The sequence below is a fragment of the Motacilla alba genome, chromosome 28 (genome assembly GCF_015832195.1).
Source record: "Motacilla alba alba isolate MOTALB_02 chromosome 28, Motacilla_alba_V1.0_pri, whole genome shotgun sequence".
Taxonomy (NCBI): domain Eukaryota; kingdom Metazoa; phylum Chordata; class Aves; order Passeriformes; family Motacillidae; genus Motacilla; species Motacilla alba.
In genome coordinates this window covers 5,276,063-5,298,121 of record NC_052043.1, presented here as the reverse complement: position 1 = coordinate 5,298,121, position 22,059 = coordinate 5,276,063, and the positions used below count along the sequence as shown (strand labels likewise).

The window sequence follows — 22,059 nt, the reverse complement described above, 5'->3', positions numbered from 1 at the left end:
GGTTCCAAACGGTTTTACTGCTGATAAATAAACTTGCTGAAACAGAGTATTCATTCCCTTAAACAGGGAGAGGGGGTTCCCATCGTACTACAAGCTGCAGATAGCTGTGTTATAGATGAGTAATGTGATGGTTGACTCTCACAATTAAAGAGCAAATACGATGTATATGTTAAGAGAAGTTTTGTAGATGTACAGTTATGTTTCTCTCCCCTTGCATTGTTATCACAGAATGGCCTGTGTAGTTGGGACATTTGGGAGGGTGAGCTTGTTACTATGTGTGAAAAATGCATATTATAGGATTGGCTCTTTGCAAATATTAAAAGGAATACTGTATGTGTTATGTTGGAAAGTTATGTTGTATTAATTTTGTAGTACTGTATTAATCCTTGTTAAGTAGTGTGGTAAATATAGTTTTAGGCTATAACATAATATTAAAATAGAAACTATGCGATGTAAGATACTTTTTTAACTAGCTCAAGCAATGGATAAGATAATCAAGAAATTCTTCACACAGAGATAACAGCCACAAGACACCAAAAATTCCAAAAGAAGAGTTATTGCCTCCTTATTGGGAAAAACCTGACTCCTTCCACCTCATTCCAGACTCTGAGGAGCCAAACAATAATTTACAAGATGAAGGGGGGGAAGTTGACAATAAACAGAAAAATCCCTAGTTTGAAAGGAATGTTTGCATCATGTATGAGATATATGAATATGCAACAGGCTCTTGATTTTAAGGGTTAATCCTTTGTTAATGGTTATGCTTTTTGGGGGCTTAATGCCCAGGAAGCATCCAGACATCTGTAACTCTTTGCTTTTTTATTGTCCTTACTCTGATTGTCCAAATTCTTATTGCTCTGTTATTATTACTTTTATAACCATTTTATTACTACTAAACTTCTACAATTTTAAAACAAGTGATTGGCGTTTTTCACACTATGGTAGTACCTGACCTCCAATCAAGATGTAAGAAAAATATCTCCACCACTGGACAATGAAGAAGGAGTCGATTGACAGAACTTTGGGAGCGGCTAAAGGGTTAAAAGATGGACCATCCATTGTATGGATGAGCAGATGGTGACAGAATCCTTTGCTCCTGGCGCGCTGTATTATTTTCTCTATTCAGTCTTCTGTTGTACTTTTTGATTAGGTTTTAATAAACCTCCTAAATTTTTTGAAAGTGAGTATCATTTCTCACAAACGGGGACTGGTCTGGGATAAACGCCTTGCCCCAGGGGCCCTAGGACTTTTCAAAAGAGGCACGCCCCTTCCACAAGTTTGGCAGATTCTATCAGACTTTCTCAGGACTACCAGTGGTCACAGGTTGGAACCCCAAAGACACCAGGAGACTGAATAAAGAAAACAGGGGAAGGGGAGGTGAGTACCATTCTCATAACTATTTTTGCCCAGATTGTAATTCTGTAATTCTGATGTACAAAAGTCAGCTTGAAACAAGTAATACATGGGACCTGTCCTGGTCTGTTGAAGCTTCAGGGTATTGGACAGCCAGAAGGAAAAAACAGTAGGACACATGGGGGGAGGAAAAAACAGCAGGACACATGGGGGGACCCCATGGAGAAGGACCCTGTGGAGAAGGTCCCTGTGACCTGGGACACATGAGATTGAAGGATTTTGGGGACTTGGGAGCAGGGCAGCTGCTGAAGGGGTTGCGGCAGGGGTTGCCCATCAGGGAAGACTTGTGCTTGTGTCGGGATGGGGCTGCAGCTGAGTGGAGCCAGACAGGGCAGGGCTGCAGGCAAAGCCAGATCAGGCTGGGGGCAGGGCCGCAGCCGAGCTGAGCCAGGCAGGACAGGGAGCAGAGTGCAACTGTGGGACCAGAGCACTGAACCGAGGAGGAGAGGAACAGCAGGGATCATTCTGGTGATACAGAATTCCCTGGATCGTAGGTGGTTTTTTTACTTTTTGGAAGAGAGGTTAAGTTTTTTCTCTCTCTTCCCTTTCCTTCTTTCCTTCTTTTTTTTCCCCTCCTTTCCTTTTCCCTTCTTAGGAAGGCGGGCCTTGCTGGGAGGGCCTGTGGTTACCTGTTGAGATGGGATTGGGAACAAGCACGGAATTCCCCAAGGAGAAAGGAAGAAGTGAGGAAGTACCAATAGGGACACCCTCAGATAGCCCACTGGGAAGGAAACTAGCCCAGTGGAAATATGACCCCAACACCAGAGATAAGGACAAGCTCAAAATGATTCAGTACTGCATGGTAGAATGGACTAAAAGGGAAATTAGGAGCGATCATGCACACTGGCTGAGATGGATCAGACGAAGGAAGGATATGTTGGGCATAAAACATATATGTAAGAGCTAAAAACCATTCAATCAGAAAGAGCGTGACTACGCTGCCTGCTGGGACGGAGAGACTTCAACCTCAAAGATGAGTATGTTTAAGGTATCAGAAAATAAAGAATGGGACCCGTTAGAAAACTTGCCCTCGCCACCTCCAGTAGCCCCAACTGCAGCACCCTTGCCCCCTGATGGGTCTAGGCAAACACTAGGAACAGAATGGCACAATGAGAGGAAAGCAGATCAGGGGATGGGAACCAAGCAATAGTATTATATCGTCTGAGAAAAGTACCACTGGGTCAAATGCAGGGAGGAATTGGATTTGTAACCATACCTCTCAATTCCTCTGACGTAAGAATGTTCAAGAAGGAATTAAAAGGATTACTAGAGAACCCCATTGGATTAGTGGAACAGTTAGGCCAGTTTCTGGGGCCCAATATTTATACATGGGAAGAGATCCAATCATAATGACCATGTTATTCACACCAGAGGAAAGACAGATGATCTGGGCGGCTGGGATATGGACATGGGAACAGGAGCATGTGCGAGGACCTCCTGCGGACCTGAAAATGCCCGTAGTATGCCCCAATTAGGACCACAACAGCACTGGGGGAAGACAAGACATGGAGGAGTACAGAACATTAATTATAAGAGGTATCAAAGAAGTAGCTCCATGAAATCAAAATGCTTGTAAAGCTTTTGATGAGCAGCAAAAGAGGGAATAAACCCCAACAGAGTAGCTAGAAAGATTGAGGAAAAATATGAGGCACTATTCAAGGGTTGACCTTTGGGAATCCTTAAAATCAGAGCGTTTTAGGAAAGCAGCAAAAGACAAGCCTCAGAGATAACAGACTTGTGATTAGAGCTAAGCAGTAGCCCCATAAGATTTGTCAGCAGAAAAATTATATAAGTAGAAAAATAAGGACAAATAGAACCATGGTCTGTGTACTAACACTTGTCTAGAATAACTTCCTAAGCTACAGAAAAGTATATCTAGCAAGATATTAGGAAGTTCTAAGCTTAATAATGGAGCTCCGTGCATTGTGTTTTAAGGCTTACAAGCAGGCACTGTATTCAAAATAAGCAAGCATTGTTTTAACAAAAGGTATGTGTGCTTATAGTGGTTAGATAGAACTATTGTCAATACGCTTTTGCTTTGTGTGATTGGTCAAAAAACTTTTGAAGTGAGTTGTAACTCTAAGTTCTTTGTCTGCTGCCAGAGATGTGAGCTGCTGGCATCTTCCCATTGTCATAACCATGTAATGAGAGTGATGCTAGAAAAGAAACAACTTGAGACACGTTCCTCAGCAGTTCTGTCCCATTCATGATTTGTACACAGACCCCTGGCTAGCAATATGACCCTGATACAATGGCCAGACAGATCTTACTAAAGATAAATTTTGTCACTCATGCTTGGCCAGATACACGGAGGAAGTTAGAAAAGTTAGATGGTTGGCAAGAAAGGAGATTAGAAGATCTTTTGAGACACAGAAGGTGTATGTAAAAAAGGACAAAGAGAAGGCCAGGGCGAAAGTCAAGGTAATGGTAACCACCATTAGGGAAGGACACCAGCACGTAAAGAACACCCCGTGTAAGGGAGGGGGACCCCAAATGTGAAAAGACAGATGGAGGGGGGATGCAGCTCCTTGGGACTGTACACAAAAAAAGAGTTTGGGAGATGGCAGAACTTAGGACCAGTTTGCTTTTACTGTAAAGAGAATGGGCATATCAGAAAGAATTGCTCCCAAAGGGAAAAGGACCTGAAGGTCTATAAGACTGAGCGAAAAGGAGAAGCAGAAGACTAGGGATGTCAGGGGCTCTACCTCCTGGGGACAGAATACCATCAGGAGCCCTTGATAACTTTAAAAAAAGGTCCATAGGAGGAAGAATTGGAATTCTTAGTAGACAGAGGGGCTGAAAGAACTTGTGTTCGCAGAATTCCAAAGGGGTGCAAAAAGGGTCAAGATACTGTGCAAGTAGTAGGTACAAAAGGGGAAGGGTTCAAAGTCTCATTTATAAAGCAAGTAAAGTTTGAAGGGACAAATAAAATAGGGATTGGGAATGTCCTATCAGTTCCAGAAGCCAGGTGCAATTTATTAGGACAGGATTTACAGGTGCAGTTGGACACTGGAGTACTCCCAGAGGAAGCAAAAATGGCATTTAAGCTTCTCTAATTAAGGGAAGAAGATAAGAAAAAAATTCATAAAATGGTATGGGCAAAACTGAAAAATTGAGGTAAATTAAACATGAAACCTATGGTAATAAAAATAGTTAATGAAAACCATCCAGTTCAGGTACGACAATATCCACTCTCCCTGGAAGGGAGACAAGGACTACGGCCGGTGATCCAGGGCATACTCAAGGAGGGGATCTTGGAACCCATGTATGTCCCCCATAATACACCCATAATACCAGTAAAGAAGTCAGATGGGACTTATAGGCTTGTCCAAGACTTAGGAGAAATGAACAAAACAACAGTGAATCGATACCCAGTAGTGCCTAACCACTATACACTACTGACATCACACAAGTGGTTTAGTGTGATAGACCTAAAAGATGCTTTTTGGGCTTGCCCACTAGCAGGATAAAGTAGAGATATATTTGCCTTTGAATGGAAGGACCCTGATTCAGGGAGGAAGCAACATCTTTGGTGGACTAGGTTACCCCAAGGGTTTTCTGAATCCTCAAACCTATTCAGTGGTCAAGCACTAGGAGAAGTACTACAACTTTTCTCCATCAAACCTGAGATAAAACTTATCCAATATGTAGATTATTTGTTTCTCTCAGGACAGGAAGAAAAAGAAGTTTGGGAATCCACAATGGCGTTAAATTTTCTGGAGGACCAAGGACTTCAGGTATCAAAAGGGAAACTCCAATTTGTAGAATGTGAAGTAAAATACCTAGGACATGTGATTTGTCAAGGCACCCGGCAACTGAACCCTGAGAGAATTATGGGCATAGTCTCACTTCCATGGCCTAAAACTAAGACGGAAGTTAGAAGATTTCTAGGCTTGTTGGGATATTGTAGGCTATGGATTGAAAGATACTCGCAGGCCATCAAGTTCTTGTATGAAAAGTTAGTAGAAGAAGAGATTAGGTGGGAAAAAGAAGATGAGTAAAAGTTTGAAGCTTTAAAGCAAAAATTACTGCACTGGCACTGAGTCCTCCTGCCTTAGACAAACCCTTCTATCTGTGGATATAGAAAAAAGGTAGCTCATAGAGTACTACCCCAAGACTGGGGAGGATCCAGGAAACCAGTGGCCTATTTATCAAAACCACTAGACCCTGTCAGCTGGGGGTGGCCAACCGGCATTCAGGCAGTATCAGCGACTGCCTACTTGTAGAAGAAAGCAAAAAATTAACCTCTGGGGGAAAATCAAAGATATATACCCCACACTCAGTTAGGAGTATCCTAAGCCAAAAGGCTGAGAAATGGCTCACCAATTCCCAAGTGTTAAAGTATGAAGCCACCTTAACAGATAATGATTTAGAGCTAATCGTGAGTAACCAACTTAACCCTGCCCAGTTTTTGTATGGAGAACCAGATGAGGAACTAATACAAAATTGCCTAGAGGTTATAAACTATCAAACTAACAGATCAACCACTCAGAGGAGGGAAACGATTGTACATTGATGGATCTCCAAGGGTAATCCAGGGGCACTATTGGGGTACGCTACAGTGGATGAAGGGTTGGTAGCCATGGACAAGGGAAAGTTACCTTCCAACTAGTCAGCCCAAGCATGTGAGTTATATGCCCTAAAATGAGCTCTGGAAATATTAAGACAGAAAAGAGGAACAACATATACAGACTCAAAATATGCTTTTGGAGTAGTGCATATCTTTGGAAAAATTTGGGAAGAGAGGGGGCTATTAAATTCAAAGGGAAAGAGACTGATTCACAAGAAACTTATTTAAGAAGAATCGGAAACCTTACAATTATCAGAGGAAGTGGCAGTAGTATATGTTAAAAGACATCAGAAAGGAGTGATTCAAGAGGCATGAGGGAACAATTTAGCAGATTTAGAAGCTAAAAATGCAGCCGAATTAGAGACAGAAAAACTAATGATGGTATTAGCCCCCATGAGATAAATGCAAGAAGTCCCTGCGTTCAGTGGGACAGAAGAGGAAAAACTCCTTAAAATAGGAGCCAAGAAAGATAACGAAGGGAAGTGGAGATTAGCAGATGGGAGGCAAATGTTGAATAAACCCCTTGCCAAGAAAATGTTAGAAGGCATACATGGTACAACACATTGGGGTACTCAAGCACTAAGTGATCATTTTCTCAGGGACTGGGGCTGCATAGAAATTTCTGGAATAGCTAAGCAAGTAACTGAATGGTATGTGATATGTCAACAAGTGAATGAATAAAAAAGTCATGAGGAAAACACCCAGAGGAGGGTGAGAACTAGCCTTATGGCCCTTTCAAAACATCCAAGCAGACTTTACTGAGCTTCCCCAGGTACACTGGTGGAAGTTTTTGCTAGTGATAGTAGATCACTTGACTCATTGGGTAGAGGCTGTTAAAGCCAATGCCAATGTTGTGAGTAAAAAAGTTTTAGAATCAATCATCCCCTGATATGAGATGCTAAACAGGATTGATTCAGACCAAGGAATTAATTTCATATCTAAAATATTGCAGAAAGTTGTTCAAACCCTGGGAGTAAAATGGGAATTACACACTCCATGGCATCCAAGGAGTTCTGGTTGTGCTGAGAGAATGAATCAAAAAACTCTTCAAAGAACTCTAGTTAAGCTGATGATTGAAGTCCAGATGTCATGGATAAAATGTCTCCCTTCAGCCTTGTTAAGAATTAGTCCTGGTCAGATCTGGGGGTTTCAGCTGATGAAATGATGTTTGGGTTACCCTTTTTGACCTTGCCCCAGAAGGTTGCCACCTATGAGGAAGGGAAAGCCAATGACAAGAAATATGTTATGTCTATAGCACAAACCTTGGAAGGGCTAAGACATAAAGGGGCAATTCCTCAAACTACCACCCTGGATTTCAGAATCCTTAATATTAATCCTGGAGATTGGGTAATGATCAAGGCAAGGAGAGATCAGCCCCAAACTCCTCAGTGTATCAGCCATGCAAACTGCAGAGTAGGGATGGACTCATGCCAACAGAGTTAAAGGCCCAGTAGAAGAACCCAAAGAATAGACTATAACATCCAGACTGGGAGAAATGAGACTGACTCTCAACCAGAGACTGAGATAACCAGAAAAACAAGATGCCCAAAAAGTACAGTCAAGTTTCCACCAGCCAGCTTGAGAACTGTTTTCCTGTCTTAATGGGCGAGAATTACAAGCATCTGTTGAGAGGAAGTACACAAGGGACTGTAAGAGGTAATGGGACAGCTTCCTTAAGAACCACAAGTAAAGTAAGACAAGGAATGGAGGGCAAGACCAGATTGGTCCCTTTGTTCACTACCAAGAAGATTCCCTAGCCCTGCTGCAGGTAGCAACCCCACAGGCATGGTAAGGTAGGGGCAAAAAAGCCCATACTGGAACTCTAGTGTCCCTCAATTGTCTTTTAATACAAAAGGGATTAGAGGGCAAGACCGAGTTGAGCTCTGTACTCACCACTAAGATTCATATACTATGGGTAGGAATCCCATAGGCAAGGTAGATGGGACTCAAAGCCATACAGGACCTCTGTGATGTCCTTTTGTCCATTTCAAATAAGTGTGTCATGGGGAAACCTGAGATTTTTTTCTCTAGTTCCCACTGTCCCAGATGTTACTTTTACTCATTCAAGAGATAAAAATTTTTTGAGTTAATTGTTCAAGGCAAATGACTTATAGAAAAGGAAAAGGGGGGTTAGTTATAGATGAATAATGCAATGGTTGACTCTCACAACTAAAGAGCGAATATTAAGTATATGTTAAGAAAAGTTTTGTTGATGTATAGCTATGTTTCTCCCCCCTTGCACTGTTATCACAGGATGGCCCGAGTAGTCTGGACACTTGGGAGGATCGCTTGTTACTATGGCAACACCTGACCTCCAATCAAGATGTAAGAAAAATATCTCCACCACTGGACAATGAAGAAGGAGTCGATTGACAGAACTTTGGGAGCGGCTAAAGGGTTAAAAGATGGACCATCCATTGTATGGATGAGCAGATGGTGACAGAATCCTTTGCTCCTGGCGCGCTGTATTATTTTCTCTATTCAGTCTTCTGTTGTACTTTTTGATAAGGTTTTAATAAACCTTCTAAATTTTGAAAATGAGCATCATTTCTCACAATTGGGGTTTCTTCTATCTCAAAAACCTTTTCAAAAATAGCAGAACCATCCATCAGCAAATTGCATTCAAAACATTACCCCATCCTTCCCTCTCGGGAGCCTTTTGTAGGGCCTTGTCCAATAGATCTCCTGGCTGCAGCAGAATTTGTGCTCTGAATTCTCTGGAACAGGAATTTATCGTGTCTGCTAAATGGATACAAACAGTAAGCTGCTTTTCAGAGGACAGTGTACAGTCAGCACATGGATGCTCAGTTACCAGCAGTAGACACCCTGCAGGGGGGGGCTCCCAATGATACCTCCTGGTCTCTGGAACAGGAGAAGGAAATCAAACATAACATCACCACTTGGCTTTTCCAGTTCCATTAGAAGCTGAAGGTAAGCTACCAGAATTTGATCAGGAGTGGTTCATTTAAAATAACCCCACATTTAATTCACAGATAACCCTGGAGAAAAGGCATTCACTGCACACCCATGCAACAAAATTACCAGTGTTCTCAGTGACAAATTCAGCTTTTGTATCTTTACAAAAGGACAAGTTTTGGAAAGGAGTTCTTAGAAGTAGGTAGCCAAAAGAGAGCTCTGAATACTACCTTCAAATGAGACTTTTATTTACAGAAATTTTCTGTAAGCATTTCTTAATGAGATAGCTGTACTTTCACCTAGCAGAAAAGAATCAAGGCTGACTGTCTGATTTAGCAATTCTCTCTTGCACCTGTGTTGGTCTGTGATGATTTCACAGGAGGGAAAAAAAGAAACCCTTCAAAAAAAATTAAACCACCTTTGTAACATCCTGTCTGAAAATCTGTTACCCACAGAATGGAATAGAGTTCAATTTAAGCCAGTCAGTGGACAGAAAGACCAAGTAACAACGGGAGAAAAAGCACACAGTGAAAAGTCAGTTTAATAAAGTCTTTTATGACAAATTATAGCAATTATCGTAAATGGAATTCCTAAAACTAGAGAAGATTATGGGAAATATGGTAAATTTTGAAATATGTAACATGTTTCTAGGAAGTAAATAAACCATTTTCTACACTCACTGGGAGAGCAAGAGACCAGCTGAACTGCAGAATGGGATGTGTTAGGAGCAGTCATTTAATGGCAGTAACACCTAAGCAATGGCATCAATTGATATTTCGGGGAACAGAGAGGACCCATTACAAAGTTGGACGGTTTTTATTCCTGCAGGCTTCTAACAATCTGCTCATTTCCCACCCTAGTTCTACTGCAGGATGGCTGAGGACTCATTTATTTAGATCATTTCCTGCTCTGTCTTTCCTAAAGCAATTAACCAGGAACTGAACTAAAGAAAGATGCTGTAATGACAACATTCTCTTACCTTAATGTTTGTGTTTCCTGTGGGTGTCATATTTTTTTTCATTTTTTGCCATTTTATGGATAAGAGGCTTAGTTCTGGTTTCAGTGACATCACCATTCTAACATTTTCATGGAATCATAGAGCACGATGAGTTGGAAGGGACCCATTAGGATCATCAAATTCAGCTCCTGGCCCTGCACCCCACCCTATGACTGAACTACTGTCCAAATGCTTCTTGAATTCAGGCTTGGTAATGTGACCACTGCCCTGAGGAGCCCATTCCAGTTCTAAAATCACCCTCTGGGTGGAAAACTTCCTGATATCCAAGCTAAACCTCCCCTGACTCAGCTCCATGCTGCTTCCTCAAGCTCTGTCATTGGTCATGAGAGTGTACAGACCTTCCCCTAAGCTTCTCTCATGAGGAGGTTGAAGACTGCATTGAGATCTCTCCTTATTCTTTCTCCCCATCTCCAGGCTGACCAAACCAAGTGCCCTCAGCAGCTCCTCATACAGCTTCCCCTCTAGACCCTTCCCCATCCTTGTGGCCCTTCTTTGGACACTTCTCTACTAGCTTCATGTCTTTTTTTATACTGTGGTGCCCAAAACTGCCCCCAGAGCTCAAGGTGAGGCTGCTCCAGAGCAGAGCAGAGAGACACAATCCCCTCTCTAGCCCAGTATGCCTGATGCCATCCATGGACATGGCTGGCCCTCCTGGTTGCCAGAGTACACTGTTGAGTCATCAGCAAGCATGTTCAACTTTACTACACTCTTCAGTATTTTTTTCCACTTGGAAACCTGAAAGGCTGTACCTGTGTGGGTCAGCAGCCAACAGGTTATACAGGAATTGTCAACACCACACAAAAGTTAACAAGAGGCCTAAGGGGAAAGATGGAGCACGAGCATGATCAAGGGGAAGACTGCTGTAAGGCAACAGAGCTGGTCACCATTACCCTCCCCTCGAACAGCCGCTGCTTGGTACAGGAAACACAACGCAGGGCTCAAGATGTTCTGCTTGCTTGCTTGCTGACACAGGTTTTAATGTAATTCCCATGTACATTTTGATATGACAGTCTTACATAGATCTTTTGAGACACATGGGCATTATCCAGTTTTGCCTGTCACTGGCTTACTAAGGCTTAAAGCAGAGAGCTAACTCAGGGTTTTGCTTTGGCTAACTGTATTTTGCTGGGCAGGGCCTGAACTCAACCCACTGCCAATTCTGTTGGGATGCACAGCAACACAATTCTGCTGGGATGCACAGCAACATTTCTGCCTTCACTATAAACATTTATGCAAAGCTTCTAGCTAAAAATAAAATCTGCATCAGTAAATAGTTGCCAAAATTTTTAAAAAGCTGTAGGTGATTGTGTACCATCAAACCCCAAAGCAAGCATGCTAATTCAATATTTCTGAATCTTCATGCACTATCAATTGCATTTTAGGTAAAACACTTCAAAGTGAGACTCAGCATGGACACCACAGAGCCTGGGACCAGAAAATAATGCCTGTTTTCACAGAAGTTATGCCGTGCAGGCCAAGACACCTTATTAACTTTCCTTATGAACAAGCCGCTGACAAGAAACAGCTTAATGGTGCAAGGGTTTTTGAAAAGAGTAGTTTAAATCTGAGTATCTCAGCCATGTAAAAAGATCCCAGATCCAAAATGCAGATCACTTACTCTAAAGTCCTCAGACCTTGTGATGCAGAAACAATTGTGTGGTGGGTACTTAAGGAATCTGCCATGTTCCTGTTGAAGCATGCCAAGAGTAGGGGGTGCAGCAACAGGTCTGTTCATTGGTAAAAAACCCCATAACCCTAAGGAGGAAAAAAGAAAACCAAAATGCAAAAGACATGAGCAGACAATCCAGAGAGATCAAGATGCAGTGGCACAGCTTATCATTAGCCCTTTTCAATTGCCAGGTAAGTAATCACAGATGTTCATTCAACTGGCTACCAGGAAAAGGGCAAGCACCCTCTGTCCCAACAGCATCAGTCTTCAGTGGTGATTAACAACAGAAAACAGGGGAAGACTTGTTCTTGACTGCCAGTGAAAAGTGTGTTTCATTAAAATAGAGGCAATATGGACTGTTTTGCTATTTGAATATTAAATTTCAAAGTTGATTTTGTGCTATAACCTGGGTTTCTGTTTTCAATTCATGCTACATCAAATGCTTCTTCCCCTTTTATTTTCTTTTAGGTGATGCATTTTAGATCGGTAACCTACAAAAGAGCAAGCATGCAAGTCAGAAATTACCTATCAGCAAACTATTTATAAAGGAAATAGAACAATTTGGGGAATTTAAAGTGAAAGTGACCTGGTGACTACCAAATTCCAACCTTGCTGGACAAGAACATACCATATGTTTCCATAAGAACATACCATAAGAAAATAAAACTCAACTTTCACACAAAAGGCTCAAATGATTAAAAAACACCCAAAGCAAAAAAAAAAAAAAAAAAAAAAAAGAGGTATGGTTACAGTAGGAGTACTTCAGAATTGCACACAGAAAACCACATTTTTGCTTTTATTTGTGGTGGAACCGAATACAATAACCTTCAGCCCAAACTACTCAAGGCTGGCAGTATTACCTTTTTTCTTCATGCTGCAAGACTTCAGGAAATGGAACAGGGACAGGAAGGGTTTAGAAGTTAAATTTTCTATTTAAGGCCATTAATTCAGCAAGATTTTAAAAAATGTTCTCAACTTTATGCATGAAGAGTTGCATTGACTTCAGTAAGATTATTCACATACAGTTAAGTCAGGCAAGTGCTTAAATGGCTTGTTGAATCAAGCCATTAAATGAGAGCTGCTTTATTATACATTTATTTTAATGGCTGGCAGAACTCATTACATGAGCCTATTTTATTCTTCCAGGGACTAACAGCCGTTTTGTCATTAACTTTTCTGAAGGTGTAACCTGTATGCCTCCTGCACTTTACTGTAGCCACAGAAACAAAATTTTCTAAGAAAAATTGTATGCAACATCTATTATATATAGTGGCTTAGCTCTCCCTTAAATAGTAACAGAAAAGAACAGTACAAAACAATAGTTTCACTTTTTCAACACACAAGAGCATCTTATTGAAAAACTAAAATAAAAAAGTCTCACCACAATATAAATCCCCAAAAAATAATAATGAAATGGGAAGAAAAAAGGAGTTAGCAAAATGTCCTGCAGACTTTAAAGTCTCTTATCTCATTAAAAAAACTTTTCTGGTGAACCACAATATTTTGTTTCTTTCTGTTTACAAACCCACTAGACAGCAAACAATGGTGTCCACATCCACAACCTATGTTGGGATTAAAAGGTAAAAACATAACCTGCCCCATCTACAGTCCAAAAAAAATAAAGGAACCCAAAAGGGCAGCCAGTGAGCATAGGAGCTAGTGAGGACTGGGATTCCCTGCGTAAAGGGGAGTAGGGGTTATAAAAGCAGAATTCGAGTTGGAACTGCGTCGAAAAGTTCTATCTTGGAGACCTGCAAGACATGAACTATTGAAGAACCAGCCAAAAGGTCCCAATGAAAAGCTGTGACAAGCTGTAATGTGCCATTTTAATTACAAGGAAGAGGGGACATGGTTGGGGTGGTTGCATTTTGTGTTTTTGTTGTTTTGGGGTTGGATTTTTTTTTTTTTTTGCTCATCAATATGATGAGCTTTCAACGTCCCAAACCACATTCAGGTAGTTTCCAAGTCTGCTATTTTTTGTGTGGAATCTACTGATCCAGACCAAAAACCCAAACAAACAGAACAGAGATGCACAGTTCTTAAGTCCTGGAGCTTTCAAAACCGCCTGAAATAATTGCTGGCCTGGGGTATCCAGAGATGCCTGCAAGATGGTGTTCATAGCAGCCTTGCAAGCAGATCGGCTCACATCTGCTATGTGCTGCCAACGTTCTGCCCATCACCTTCATCATTAGGACCTGAAACAATAAAAGTAGTTCTTGGTCATAAGAAATATCTTTTGTTTCTTGCCTTGCAGTAAGAGACTCATCCCAAGTAGCCTACATAAGTCTCAGATTCAGGTGTTCAATGAGAGATGAAAGCTGTAGAATTCCTCCTCCCCCACCTTGCATATGGCCTTCTCCAGACTAAGATCTGTCTACTGTAGAATTTTATGTTCTTGACTAATCTACTTCAGGAATCCCAGCAGCATCCCAAAACCTAAAAGCTCAGTTTCCAAGCTCTTCAATCTTCCCACTGCTTTTGTTCATATTCATTCCTCTTTTTTTCCCCTTCTGTGAATCAGGATGGAGGACTGTCAAAGGCTCTATGTTCTCAGCCACAAGAAAGCAAAGCACAGATTACTTCCAAGTTGAGAGCACAAAAGGAAGCCTTCCTCAAACTGAAGACTAGTATTTTTCTTAAATAATGGTCTCCTCATGTGCAATAAAAAACATTACACTCCTTCCATGTCCCTTTGTAAACCTTCTGCTTTCCAAACAGCTCCCTACTGAAAGGTCAGTCTGGATGCTGTCTACTGATCCTGAGTCATCTCAGGTTTTATGTGCAACTCCTGGCCATGATGAAGGCAAAAATGAAATTCAGAACCACCCTTAGAAATCCTGTAAATGATAAAAAGCACAGAAAACCTCAGCTAAACTGTGGCATGTAACTCACAGGCAGCACAGGGACCTTCACCAGTTTGGAGAAGAAGCAAGGAGTAGTTGCATTCAAAAAGGAAAGCCATGCAATAGTCCTACTCCATAGACATACGCAAAGAGCACAGACTACTTTAAGGAATGACACAGAAAAATACATGGAAAACAGGAAACACCATTGTCTTTCTTACCACTTCCAACTGATCCTGAAGGTGCAATGACATCATCATCATCATCACTGTCTTCCTCATTTGACTGCGTTACCTCTGGCTCAGGTGCTACATTCTTGACTTCTTGCTCTTGTTCCACTCTACTGCGCAAGGCCAAGATCCGATGGTGCAATGCAGCATACAACTGCCCTGTATCTTTAGAGCTTGCCTGCATTTTTTAACATTCAGAAATAAGAAAAAGGTGCATGGAATTGTAACACAATAAACCATTGCTGACATAATAGACACCAGTCATGCCAAATTTCACAATATACTTTTTAGTCTTCTCATAAAGTGTTTTTCAAACCAGTCAGAATGGGCTGTGGTACACACAGCAGGACATTAGATATACAGCACTCTGGTGGTGAGAGTATATTCCCCTACTTAGTTCCAACATTCTCTGGCTAACATACCCAGTATTTGCTGATCTCGTATAGCCTTCTTCACACAAAAATCACATAGCTTTCCTGACACTTCCCAAAAGCTCATATTAAAAAGACCTTCAAATTAAAATCTTGAAGAATTTTGCTGGCCTGTCAATAATTCAACTTCACACATTAGTTAATCATAATCAAGCCAATTTTTTCATGAGGCACTGGCATAAAATTTCAATATGAGATAAAATGAGAAAACTCAGTGAACAGACAGGGAATTATTTAAAATTTTTTTGAACAGTCTCTGTTTCAGAGGGAAGAATTTTTGACAACCTGTCAAATTCTTTCATAAGAAATAGTTTCCCCAAATTCTTTCATAAAAAAAAGTTTCCATCCACCCCATCTGACATTTGAATGTGTCAACTCTGTATCTGCAGAATTCCCCTGCAATAAACTGAAATGAAAAAGTAATTCCAAATAAGATACTTTTTATCAATACTAAAATCAACAGTGAATAACCTGATGACAAATTAATTCAAAATTTTCAAAACTAGAAAAATATGGAGAAAAACTTATCCAATAATTTCACTTATTTTTCTTCATCAATGCATATTTGGTATCATTAATTTCAATTCTGGGACTCCAGATCCCAGCCCTACAAACCTAATGTCACAGGGAAAGCTGACCATTTGCTGATGCTCTCAATTTCTGATTCCTAGAAACACTAATTCATTTGCAAGACACTAGTTCTTTTGCATCTTGTGTAAAATCAGTCTAAATCAAAAGAATGTTCTCAGACCTCTCCAAATCTCCAAATCTGTTAGTGCTTTAGCAGGCATTAGGGAATGAACTTTTTCCCTTGCTGACTGTATGATCAGATCCCAAGTGTTTTAGTAATTCTGATTGCGATTGCTGTTCCCCATTTAGTAAGCACAGAAATCACTTTTTCCTATCCTGTTACTGCTTTAATACTCTGCATCAAAGGAAAATTGAAGTTAAAATGTGTAAACCTTACGTACTAATATGATGTTCTTGACATCATAGTGTTTCCATAGTGTTTCCTTTTCAGTGGGCACCTATGTCGCCCTGATTTTTTAAGATTTTCTAAGTCTTCTGATGTTTACATTTTTGTAATGAACTTTCTCACACACTTTATGTAAATAACTTAATGTTTGTCGTAATATGACACGAAAAGATGATACGGACACTGCTGCTCTCCAGGTGAACAAAAAGAGGGACTTTTATTTTCTGACTCCAACGTTTATAGTTTTCCAAAAGTGACAGTGGATTGGAGGGTGACAGTGCCACCTCTCTAATGACACTGGACAGACTAAGAGTTTATCAATTTTCTTCTTCTCTATGAAAGAATGCAAAACATAAGTTGTTTACAGAACTGTGTGTGAGAAAGTTTATTATAAGAATGCAAACATCAGAAGGCTTAGCAAAGTCTTAGAAAATCAGGGTGACAAATGTTCTGCATTATTTTATGGAGGAGAAATTTGATGGACTGTTGGTTTGTCCAGTGTCGTTGGAGAGGTGGCACTGTCACCCTCCAATCCACTGTCACTTTTGGAAGTCTATAAATGTTGGAGTCAGAAATTAAATAGTCATTTTTTACCTTGACAACAGCAGTGTGTGTGTGTCATGTTATTTCGTGTCCTATAGTAACACACCTATTCATCCTCCTGCACTGCAGACAATGACAGTTTTCCTGTGCTGAAAGTTTCACTAGATCTCATTTTGGTTAAACTACAGCATAAAATCTGTTAAATAATGACTTTTTTTTTTTTTTTTAATCAGAAAAGAATCTGCATGAAACACTGTAGTTAGAGTCTCAGTATGTGTGGAACAGATCCCATGACTCCATGGGCAACACTTTGAACAACATGGCTTCCCAGGGCAGCCTTTGATGTGGTGTTTGTTCACAACCAGCAAGACTTTTTAGACAAGCAAATCTGCCAAGTGTCTTGTCTTTGGGGCAGGGGTGATGTTAAGACAGTGCAGGGTGCAAATAAAAATGGAATGCTACCTCAGCTACAGTTTAAGTAAGCACCAACTTTAGTAGGATGGTTAAGACATAAATAGTACTCACTGATATAAGAAAAACTTTAACTCCTTGGTCCTCTGTATCCATGGCGGTGATCCGGATACTCTTCTCACTGGCTTTATCGATCTGCATCTGAGCCCAGAGCTTGGTATTTAAGATTAACCTGAGACTCCCCTGAGTCCTCATCACTAAAGCCAAGTTACAAGATCAGTTAGGTGGAAAAAGACACATCAGGAAGCTCAAAACAGTCAAGACACTTGTTACTGTACAAAGGTTTCAGTCTTTTTACAAATAAGCTCTCTTAGGCTTTTGTCACAACTGTAAATGAGGAGAATGTAGACTTGTGTGGGTTTTGGCTGGGGTAGAGTTAACTTTCTTCCCAGTCACTGGTATGTAGCTGTATTTTGGGTTTGTGCTGAACATACAGTTGACAATATAGAGATGTTTTAGTTATTGCTGAGCAGTGCTTGCACACAGCTAAGGTATTTTCTGCTTTTCATACTACTACGCTGATGAGGAGAATGGGAGTAGGTAATACATTATGGTCATAGGTTGGAGACAGGTACAACAGAAATTACCGATGATCATGTGACAAATAGCTCAGTTTCTTGTTCGGCGTCCCCGTTTACAGGGGGTTCCCATGCTTGGACAACTGATTGGTCGGGGTCTCTGCACTGCCTAGCTCCCTGACCAAGGATATGTCTGCATTCAGGATTGAATGGAATTGGCTGGGATTCTTTGTTTGAGTTCAAATCTATCTTATCATTGCTCACCTAGGGACTTAACTTCTTTTCTCTAACAAACTAGTCAAGCCAAATTGGATCTCTGTTTATGGCCAGATTTATCTGTCCAGACACATACCAGCTGCGCTGTGACAAGTATGTGGGAGGTTAGAGGCAGACACAGCTGGGACAGGTGACCAAACTGACTAAAGGGATATTCCAGACCACAAAACACCATGCTCAGGATATAAAGCAGGGGGAAGAGGAGGAAGGGAGGATATTTGGAGTGATGGCGTTTGTCCTCCCAAGTCACCATTACACATGATGGGGTCCTGCTGTCCTGGAGATGGATGCACACCTGCTTGCTCACAAGAAGCAGTGACTAATTTGTTTTGCTTTGTTTGCAACTTGCTTGCACCGCTTTTGCTCTCTTTATTGAACTGCCTTTATCTCAACCCAGGAGTTTTCTAACTTTTATACACTTCCAATTCTCCCCCTGATCCTGCTGGAGGGAAGAGTGAGCAAGCGGCTGCAAGGGGCTTGGCTGCTGGCTGGGCTTAAACTGCAACAAGGATATTAAAGATTATGAGTCATATCTAAAGCTATTTAGCCTGAAGCCTTAGAGGTTAATACATTAAAGTTCAGCAGTGGTATCTGAGCAGATAATCTCAGGCTAATGCACATTTCTGCCAGTCTAAACAATCGTGCACTATTCAAACGGACTCCCCTCATCACAAGCAATCCATCCAAAACAGCCAGATCTAAATGATGTTACCATAAATTTCTACGCAAATATTCTAATTACTAAACATGGCTTGCTTTTATTGGGGGAAAAAGTAACTGGAACATCTGCTGCAATAGAAGGGTATGAAGATACTCTCTTTGGAGGCACTATTCACTAACTGAAGCAAAAGAAAAGGTCCAAACTGCTTCTTAGTTGCTGGAGCTAATACAAACTTAAGTCAATGTTGCTGTGTGTCAAGGAAAAACCTTATGAAAATAGCATGACTGTCATCCAGTATCTCATTTCCCCTGGTTCCTCTTACCCAGTCGAGACTGTAATGTTCCATCATCTGTTGAGGCCATATCATTGAGTCTCAGGAGCCCTCGACCTCTTTCCACCCAAGACTGAGAGCTTTTATCAAATACGAACAGCTTGCACTGAATCTGTAACAGAAAATATCTCTATGGCATACTGGTTGATTGAAGTAATAATATATTTCTTAGTCACCTATAGTTGATTAAAAAAATATTCAGATTTCATACTGGAATTTTTAATTGTTTATAACTGTGGAAATCAAAACAGTCATCCTCTCTTTTGCAATAAATTTCTCAAAATATGCTGTCTGTTTTCATCAAGTTTTATTAAAAGAAGCTATATATTCTTAAAGAATAAGAGGGTTCAAGATCAAAACAACAAGTAATTTTCAGGTAAGATATAAATTTTCACAGAGGAAACTTAATGTCATAAGAGACTGCCTTATATCAGTCAATTCTTTTAAAAGCCTTAGGTACACACTGCATCACTGAATATGTTATTTGTTGCTGGGAAGACCCAGCAAATATAATGAAAGCAAAGCAAAATTCTTCCTGTAAGGAAGCAAAGGATCAACAAACATGCTAGCTCATTATCAATTGATTATCAAAGCCTGAAAAACACAAAGTCATTAATAACTGAGGTTATTAACTGAGGATTCAGAGGTTATAAAATTCAAAAGGTGTACGTATTTTTTCCAACAGTAGGAATACTGAAGGATCTTGACCTACAAGCTCCCTTTTTCTTCCATGCCAAACATCTCTATATCGCCCTCTCTAATCTAACTTCACTGTTACTGCTGAGGCTTTATACCTCAAACCATCACCCCTCAAGTTCCCCACAGATGAGCATGCACTAAGTGGAAAAGATACTTCCATTTTCATTCCCTCCATTTCTCATCTTCTTCATGTCAAAGCATCTAGCTCTGTATGTTTCTGCAACATTAACGTAGTTCTGTCTGTACAAGTCCCATTTGGAATTTTAATGCATTACATTTCACAAGAAAAAAAGAATTAAAGTTAGGCAAGAGGTCTGTTAAATTACAACATATTCATGCAAGTCAGTCCTCTATTAAGTATACAACTGCCAAAAGGTATGGTTTTTCTAAGTGAAAGAGGATTTTTATCTCTTAAGTGTCTTGTTCAATTATGTGAAGCACCCAGACATTTCTGAATTACATAAGAGACGTAACAGAAGAACCATTTAAAGACCATTTATGTCTGGTAAAAAGAAGTCCAAGAAGATACACATTACAGAGTATCATTTTGTAAGGTAATACAAGTGTAACTGATAGGCATTAGATACTGATAGTGCAACTTTTTGGCGTCAGAAGAATAGTGCATCCTGTCTGTAAGAATAAAAAAGTTATCCTTGAAAATAATACAATTCAAATGTTGAGAAACAAAATATCTCAAGGAAAAAAACAAACTATAATTGGAGTATAAAGAGAGATGGGAAAAAATACATATACCACTTAATTTTGTATGAAAACCCTGCATGTTTTTAAGGATACATTGGAGTTAGTAAGTATATTTATGTTAATGAATAACTACAATGTTAAATATATCACTATTAAAAGCAGCAGTCCAAGTCATGAACAAATAGCCTTCTACAACATCACTAATTCAATTAAGTATCTCAAACCAAATTCCTGAGTGTTTGTGATATAGTTTCTGTTTGGCGAGAAACTAGACTGCTGGCATAAATAGCCCATTCCAAATTTTAGAAAATCTTCAGTAGTACAACAATTAAAGAACTTAGAAATATTTAATTAATTTAAATTTTCTTCAAATAATGGTCTTACAGAAAATAGAAGCTTCTATGTGATGGATTCAGGAAAGTATGCTTAAGATACACCTGGATGGCTTATACACTAAAATTTATTCAGAAAAAGGCAATTAAAAAACAATGGATAACTAGTTAATAGATAAGGATCTGATATAAATATCTAAAGTTTGCATTTTAACACAAGAAAATACATTAGAGATATAGAGGAAGGCTGAATTGTAGGGAATCAGATGGTGTGCATTCACTGGATATCTGTTATGTGGGGTCAGAGACAGGGACGACACAAACTCTCAGAGATCCAGGTGACAACAGCAATGGTTTATTATGGAGGCCTGCTTATACAGGGGGTTTGAAATTTCCTGGTTTAAACAGCTGATTGGATGGGATCTCTCACTGCCCAGATCTCTGGCCAGTGATGTGCTTGCATCTAAGTTTGAACAGGGTTGGCTGATGATCCCCTGTATAGATTTAAATCCAACCTATCTGTGGACTTGTTACTATGACAAACATCCATATGAATCCCCACAAACTCAAAGCTCCTCTATCCGTTTCTTACCTGTAACACGTTACTTTCAGCTTCCTCCCCAGTAATCACTTCTACCTTCGCTAATAAACACTTCCTTGCTGTTGCTTTAGTATAGGCTGCTGCAGACTCTGCCAGTGATTCTGAAATATTATTAGCTGAACAACATTTTGAGAGTCTGAGAATGATTAGCATAAAATTTTGTAAGATATATAAAAGTCTCACACAAGTACACCAGAATTTTCAGACCTTTTGAAATGTATAGAAATCAGACTTTAATAGAACACATAAAAAAGGACTGAAATTTAAAGCAGAAGTTAAAGCTTGTCTTTTAACACTTGTTTTACAAGCATAAGGAACAAAACAGATAAATTCTCAAGAAGTTTTGTCCATACACGCAATAGTTCAAAACCTTTGCTTGGACACCTGCTTATCTGTAGATGCTCCAGCAATACTGATACTCTTGCCAGCCATACAGCTGTGCCTACATGGACAGTGCATTTAATTTTCTACTTGCATTTGGGCTTGCAAGCAGTTTACTGAAGAAAACCCATGGTTCCCAGAATTTCTGTAATATCTTGACAATTTCAAGTCATAAAATCCAGCAACCAGTCCTGAGTTCGAGCAACATGTGGGGCACCCACTCAATGCAATACATATGTGACTCAGAAATTCAGTCACTTGAAATAAAACAGAATTGTTAGAAAAAAGTTTGCCACATTTCTCCTATGTTCTCTACCAAGTCCTACTACCAGTTCTGTCAATTCCCTCAAATTTTATTCCATTGAAGATACTCCCACAACCACAGACTGACAATGAAAAAGAAAGTGCAGCCTGCACATGTTTACTATTAGAGGATCTACAACATCCAGCAACTTCCACATCCAGCCTGTATCTTTGG

The 22,059-nt window shown here is 40.1% G+C and overlaps 1 protein-coding gene across 2 annotated transcripts in view; it reads right to left on the bottom strand.

Annotated features, from left to right (window-relative positions):
* Positions 1-9,413: 9,413 nt before the first annotated feature.
* The window catches only part of RANBP3 (RAN binding protein 3), a 68,595-nt gene continuing 55,949 nt past the window's right edge, over positions 9,414-22,059 (bottom strand). For both annotated transcript variants that reach the window (XM_038163539.1, XM_038163540.1), the window contains 5 exons: positions 21,192-21,316; positions 18,858-18,978; positions 17,135-17,277; positions 14,651-14,837; positions 9,414-13,781 (listed from right to left, as the gene is read on the bottom strand). In XM_038163539.1, coding sequence (XP_038019467.1) covers positions 13,738-13,781; positions 14,651-14,837; positions 17,135-17,277; positions 18,858-18,978; positions 21,192-21,316 — 620 coding nt within the window. In that variant the 3' untranslated portion in view covers positions 9,414-13,737. The remainder of the gene's footprint in view (positions 13,782-14,650; positions 14,838-17,134; positions 17,278-18,857; positions 18,979-21,191; positions 21,317-22,059) is intronic.